This window comes from Tupaia chinensis, unplaced genomic scaffold (genome assembly GCF_000334495.1).
Source record: "Tupaia chinensis unplaced genomic scaffold, TupChi_1.0 Scaffold000573_1, whole genome shotgun sequence".
In the NCBI taxonomy this organism is placed as follows: domain Eukaryota; kingdom Metazoa; phylum Chordata; class Mammalia; order Scandentia; family Tupaiidae; genus Tupaia; species Tupaia belangeri.
This window is the reverse complement of record NW_006160087.1, coordinates 3,266,189-3,272,551: the sequence shown is the minus strand read 5'-3', so window position 1 is coordinate 3,272,551 and position 6,363 is coordinate 3,266,189. Positions and strand designations below refer to the sequence as shown.

Here is a 6,363-nt window from a genome sequence, read left to right as displayed (position 1 = left end):
GGCAGAGCGGGGGGCAGGGCCAGCAGGGGGCACGGTCTCTGTTGGCAGGTGGAGGGGGCTGGCGGTCCCTTCTGGCCGCCCCTCTGTCACTGAGCAGCGACTCACCGGTTCCCCCTTCTCTCCCGCGGGCCCGGCGTAGCCACGCTCTCCCTTGATGCCCTGACAGCAGAGAGAGCAGAATGAGCCCTGGGCCCGCCCGCCAGGCTAATGCGAGGGGCGGAGACTGCAGCTGGCACCCACTGGCAGGCGGAGGCTGATGGCACCGAGGAGGAAGATGGCAGGGGAGGGGTGGGCTGGCAGGGTGGGAAGCGGGAAACGCCCACCCCAGGTGCCTGGTGTGGGGGTGCCGGCTCCAAGCCCCCTTCCCCCCGGGGGTAGACGTCAGTCCTGCTGGGTCTAGTGCCTGGACCCGCAGGGTGTTCTGGGAGTCCAGGCCCCAGGGGCAGAGCAGGACTTCCTGGAAGCAGGGCACCAGCTGCAGGGTCCCCAGTTGGCCCTGCTCCAACTACCAGCCAAGCCTCTCAGGGTCCCTTTACTCACAGGCAGTCCTGGGGGGCCCATGGCACCCGGGTAACCAGGCTGCCCGGGAGGACCCTGAGAAGAAAGGCAGACGTGAGGGCCAGCTCCGGCATCCCTGCCCTGCTCCCCCAGGTGACTGCCCCAGCTTGAGCAGACCAGGAGGGAACCTGAGAAGGCCCCGCGGGGCGCTGGGCCAGGGAGGAGGTGGCGAGTGCTCATGCACAGGGAACCCCAGGAACGGCAGCACTGGGGCAGAGGTTCTTCAGGAGTCCCCATGGGGCCCAGCCCGCCCCAGCTCCCGCTCTGCTTACCGGCTCCCCCTTGTCTCCGGTCAGGCCCCTGAGGCCTCGCTCTCCTTGAAGGCCCTGGAGAGGGAAGTCATGGGAACTGCGGGGGCGCCCGGCCCCCGCCCCCCCCCGGCCCCCGCCCCTTCCCCTGCCCCGTGGCCACTCGGCCCATTCCGGGCAACGGTAGAGGCCCCTAGCCAGGGGACCGCCGGGGTGGGCTCCCAGCACTGGCCGGAGCCATGAAGCCCACATGCGACACTTTGCAGGAGCACGCCCCATGCTATCCAGGGCTGTGGCTCCAGGGCACCTCAGGTGACTGTCACCTGTGTGCCCTACAGTGGTGACTGGAGTGCCCCTCTGGGGGCGTGAAGACCAGACGTGCGCTCTTTCTGAGGGGCAACTGCGAGAACAGGTGCCCGCACGGTGCCCCCAGCCAAGCGTATTAAAGATGCCAGCACTTACCTTCCGAGCACCCCACCCTGCCCACCCTAGCCCAAACGACCTTTCAGAGATGTGGGAGGGACACGGCCAGGCCGCCCCAGAGCAGTCCCTGCCACTTCATAGGGTGGAAGGGGACGCTCACCTCAAGCAAAGCTGGAGTCCCCACCCCACTGTCGCCTGGCCTGCACGGAACCACCACGCTAAGGCCAACTTTGCTGCCCCTTCTCACCCCACCCTCAAGACGATGCCCAAACCTTTCCACAACACAAGACAGACGGCTGGACGGACAGATGGCCCCTTCACCAAGCAAGCAGAAACAGACAAGGCCCAGCCAGGGACGAGGACGTGGGGACAGATGGAGCTGTGACAAGGCGGGGCCCTGCTCCCTGAGCCTCCATCACCAGCCCTGGGAGGACAGGAGCCAGGCCCCGGGAACACAGTGTGACAAACGGGAGGTTAGTTTCAGTGACCCAGGAGGGAGCAACAGTGAGGACGGGGTGATGGAAACACGCCTGTGACGAATGCGAAGGCAGAGCGATTAATGACACCTGACAGAAGGAGCAGGCCAGGGCGCCAGGCACAGAGGGGCAGGGCCCGTGACACCCAGAAGGCCGGCGATACCACAGGCCCAGCCTGGAGCAGACGGGGGATGGAGCCGAGGTGGGGAGAGGGAGAGGAGGAAGCCGAGCGTCCCCGCTAGGGTGAAGGGGAAGGACCCCTGGGGTGCCCGGCCAGCCCTGCCAAGCAGCAGGCAGTGAACCTGTGCCAGCCTGCAACGGGAAGCCCTAAAGCTTTGGCATCTCTGCCCGGCTCTGAGCCAAGTGCCTGGCAGGGCCCCAAGAACTACTTTCAGCAAATCTTCAGTGAACACCGAAGGCGGTGAGAAGCGGGAGGCAGAAGTGGGAAGGGAAGGGCTCCGGGAGCTCGGGCCTAGAGAAGGAGGCGGAACAGGAGGCCTGGGGGGCGACGGGGCCCGGGAGAGGAGAGGAGAGGAGAGGAGAGGAGAGGAGAGGAGAGGAGAGGAGAGGAGAGGAGAGGAGAGGAGAGGAGAGGAGAGGAGAGGAGAGGAGAGGAGAGGAGAGGAGAGGAGAGGAGAGGAGAGGAGAGGAGAGGAGAGGAGAGGAGAGGAGAGGAGAGGAGAGGAGAGGAGAGGAGAGGAGAGGAGAGGAGAGGAGAGGAGAGGAGAGGAGAGGAGAGGAGAGGAGAGGAGAGGAGAGGAGAGGAGAGGAGAGGAGAGGAGAGGAGAGGAGAGGAGAGGAGAGGAGAGGAGAGGAGAGGAGAGGAGAGGAGAGGAGAGGAGAGGAGAGGAGAGCAGAGGAGAGGAGAGGAGAGGAGGAAGGAGAGGAGGCCTAGAAAGGAGGCGGGGTGAGAGGAGGCAGAGCAGGGAGGGCGCCCAGCTGCCGGGACCACCACGGGCCTGTCCTAAGCCATGTGCCTGAGCAGACGGCGAACACGAGGGGGAGGTGGAGGAGGGTGACAGCACGACGGGGAGGGAGACAGCGGAAGCCACGGAGACCTGGCTGGCGGGGAGGGAGGCTCAGCACACTAGGTTCTTACAGGCAATCCGGGGGCACCAACAGCACCAGGAAAACCTGGGGGGCCCTGGTGGGAGAAACAGGCAGGTCACATCTCAGGAGCACGGTAGCCCCGGGCAGTCCGGGGCATGGCGGGGGCTGGGGCTGGGTCAGGGAGAACAGAGGCCGGAGCGTTTCCAAGGCAGCTGGAAGAGACCGGCTGACGGTCTTGGCCCGGGACCAGCTGCTCACGCAGCTCCTTGGGGGGCAGAGATGCGAAACAGCCCAAGCCCAGAAGTCCTCCCTGAAACCTTGGCTGGAGAGGACACTGGTCCCGTGCCCGTCCCTCTCGCCCATCACACCTGCCACGGACCTCCCGCTGCCCCGCGGCCACCCTGATCTAAGACGACGCGCAGCAGTGGTTGCTCTCCAGCCAGAGCCGGAGTTCTCCCCGCCTGCCCCGTCCTCCACTTCCCTGCCATTATCGGCATCATGGAGGACTCCAGCGTAGACGTGCCCCAGAGGTGGCCCTTGGGAGCCATGGCACAGCCTGCCCCGCCCTCGCATTGCCTGCTGCCACGGTGAGTCCGGCCCGAAGGCCAAAGTCAGGGAGCTTCGCTGGCTCTGAGGCCGGGGAATAGAAGCCTAGGCCCACCGGGGCAGCCTGGGGCCCTCGTGTGAAATGCAGCACGAAGAGGCAGGGAAGTGAGCCTGTGGCCCAGTGGGCAGAGCATTGCAGCTCCAGGGGCCTGGGGGTGGGCGGGCACAGCCCCAACAGGTGCTCCGACGTAGGAGAGGGAGGGCGGCAGCTCCCCTCCTGCCACCATCCAGGCAGCAGGCGGCGTCTGAGGGTCTCAAGCCAGCCAGGGGCCCACAGATACTCACGGTAGGGCCTGGAGGACCCGGGGAGCCCCTCACGCCAGGCGGTCCCTGAAAGGAAACGAGGAAAGCCGGTGAGTGCCTTGGACCCTATGGGGCACGGGGCCACAGCGGCCCTCGTCACAGCTGGCCACAGCCAGGGCCAGCCGGGCAGCTGCGGCTGGGCAGGACGGGTAGAAGATGTGAACGGCCTCTCGTCCGTCTCCGACCGCCACCCACCCCGTTCACTGAGCAGCTACGATGTGCAGGCACCGGCCCACGGCTGCAAACAGGACAGAGATCCCTGCCTCATGGCATCGTGTCCTAGGGGACACGGGCAGTCCGTGGAGCGGCCGGCACTGAGCTGGTGCTCCGTGGACGACTGCAGAACGTCCCCGGATGGAGCGAACACGGTGTGCTAGACGCAGTGAGTGCGGGGCAGGCAGGGGCAGGGAAGGTCTCCGTGAGAAAGCGGGTCTGAGCAGAGCTACTGGGGCGCAGCGGAAGAGCTCGCCCAGGAGGGGGTGACCCGCACGGAGAGCAGAAGGCCTTCACAGAAGGGGCGGCGGGTCGCTAGCGGGTTCGGAGGCCCCGGCACGGTCTCAGACACTTGGGGAGCCCAGCCCCGACGAGGCCTGGCCCCGGCCTTACCTCTCCTCCTCGCTGGCCTGGCAGTCCTGGAGGACCAGGCAGGCCAGGGCTCCCAGCACAGCCGGGGTCTTCGCTGACGTCTCTCTGGAGGGGTGGAGATGGAAAGTGAGGACCAGCGTTCTCCCTAGGGACCTGGGCAGAGGATCAGGAGGGGCCGCTCACCTGGGCCTGCTCGGCTGTGGGGCGCTCCCGCTCCAGGAAGCACTGTGTGGGGCGAGGAGAGCTCGTCAGGTGAGGTGACCCGGCAGGCTCTCCCCACCAGGGCTGCCCCGAGCCTAGTCCCTACCCGGGCACAGCTGTCGAGGCCTGGCACGCCGGGGATGCCCTGGTCTCCTTTCTCTCCTTTCTCCCGGGACACTGGGGAGGCCAATTGGCCCTGCGCACAGTCCCCGCATATGCTCTGTGAGGGAACAGGGAGGGCTGCAGCGTGGGCTGGAGCCGGCTGGGGCGGCCGAGTCGGGAGCCCCCTTGGAACAGAGCTGGGACATCCTGCCCAGCCGTCCTGGCCGTCCCGGCTGCATCCCTGCAGCAGCTCTGCTCCATCTCCAGGGGGCAATCCCAACAACTGGCTTTGAGCCCCCTCCAGGAAGAAGCTCTTCTAGGGCCGAGCCAAAGCCACTTTGCAGACAGGCGTGTGGGAGGAGGCGAGGGGCCCACAGAGGCGCCATCTGCCCCGGCTGCTCCTGCACCTGCACCCGCTGCGATGACAAGCCACGGGGCGTAGGCTGCAAAGCCTGGCTCAAACACCAGCGTCTCTGCCCAAGGAAGCCACGGGCACAGCTGGGCAGGCAGGCCCTTTGCAATCCCCTCCAGGCCTGCCCTCGCTCCCAGAGCAGCCCTGACTGCTCACAGCTCCGGACGGCCGTCCAGACAGGCAGTCTTCCTCCCCCACGCGGGTCAGGGGGCTTAACCTCTCGGGGGCACGGGCCTCTCAGAGTTTGACGGAAGCTATGGGCCCTCTTCCTAGAGAAATAAGACCCACTAGTGAGGGCCAGCTCAGTGCCAGGGGACCAGAGCCTGGGCTGTGTCTGCAGGGTCTGGGCAGAAGCCCCTGCTCATGCCCACTGCTCACTACAGACCCCACTGACGATGGCGGGCCTTCCTCGGCCACCATGACACCAGGCGTTGCCATGGGGCTTCACACCTGACCATGTTCGGCCTGAGGGTGGCGAGGCAGGTCTCTCACAGCGCTGTGGACAGGAGGACGCAGGCACCAGAGAGCAGGCGCGACTCACCCAAGGTACAGGGGGCCCACACTGGCCCCGGCCCAGGCTCCTTCGGGCTGTGAATGTAGGTGCTGGCTAGGCTTCCGGTCAGCACCCCTGGGCCCCACTGACCCTGTCTCCACACTGTGCTCAGGGGCAACAGGGGCCAGTACCATACCCAAGTGGTCAAGGGAGCCAGACCCCATATGGCCAACCACAGTTTGAATCCCAGCCCTGGCAGCTTAAAAAACATACCAGGCATGTGTGTGTGCCCCCAACCCTAACAGGGCGAGAGGTGGCGGGGGACTGTGGCGAGCCCGTGCTCCATCGCGAGCACTCTCTCCCCCATCCGTCTCCTCCTCTCTCCAGTGAGCGCACACACCCTCTGGCAATTACATTAAAAAAAAAATTTTTTTTTGAGAGGTTTTTGCTATAGGGCGTGCGTGCTCGCCAAACAGACAGAGGGAGACAGAGAGACAGAAAGCGAGAAATCACCCCCCATGGGGGATGGCCACGCAGCAATCCCTTCTCCTCCATTCTCCTCTTGGGATCTTGGGCACGCACGCACACGCACCCGGCTTGAGTTTAAGCCACCGGGTCCAGGACTCGAACCACGGTCGACTACGTGGGAGTCCAACGACATGCCATTACGCTAACTGCTGGTCCTATGTTTTTTAAATATTTTTTTAGATTTTTTTTTTTTTTTTTTTTATAGGGCACATGTGCTCACTGTGTGGGTACAGGGGTGGGGGAGAGAGAAAAAGTGAGAAATAACCCACAGGGGGGTGGCCATACCGCAGTCCCTTCCCCTCCACTCTTCCCTTGAGGTTTCGGGGATGTATGCCCACACACCAGCAGGTCTTTTTAAGCCACTGGGTCTGGGACTCA

General features: G+C 65.1%; 1 protein-coding gene across 1 annotated transcript in view; it reads right to left on the bottom strand.

The window, feature by feature from the left end:
• The window catches only part of COL16A1 (collagen type XVI alpha 1 chain), a 54,996-nt gene that overhangs the window by 15,979 nt on the left and 32,654 nt on the right, over nucleotides 1-6,363 (bottom strand). The window contains 8 exon segments of the mRNA XM_006158125.3: nucleotides 106-159; nucleotides 541-594; nucleotides 831-884; nucleotides 2,805-2,849; nucleotides 3,647-3,691; nucleotides 4,271-4,354; nucleotides 4,433-4,474; nucleotides 4,557-4,670. Of these exon segments, the coding sequence (XP_006158187.1) occupies nucleotides 106-159; nucleotides 541-594; nucleotides 831-884; nucleotides 2,805-2,849; nucleotides 3,647-3,691; nucleotides 4,271-4,354; nucleotides 4,433-4,474; nucleotides 4,557-4,670 (492 nt within the window).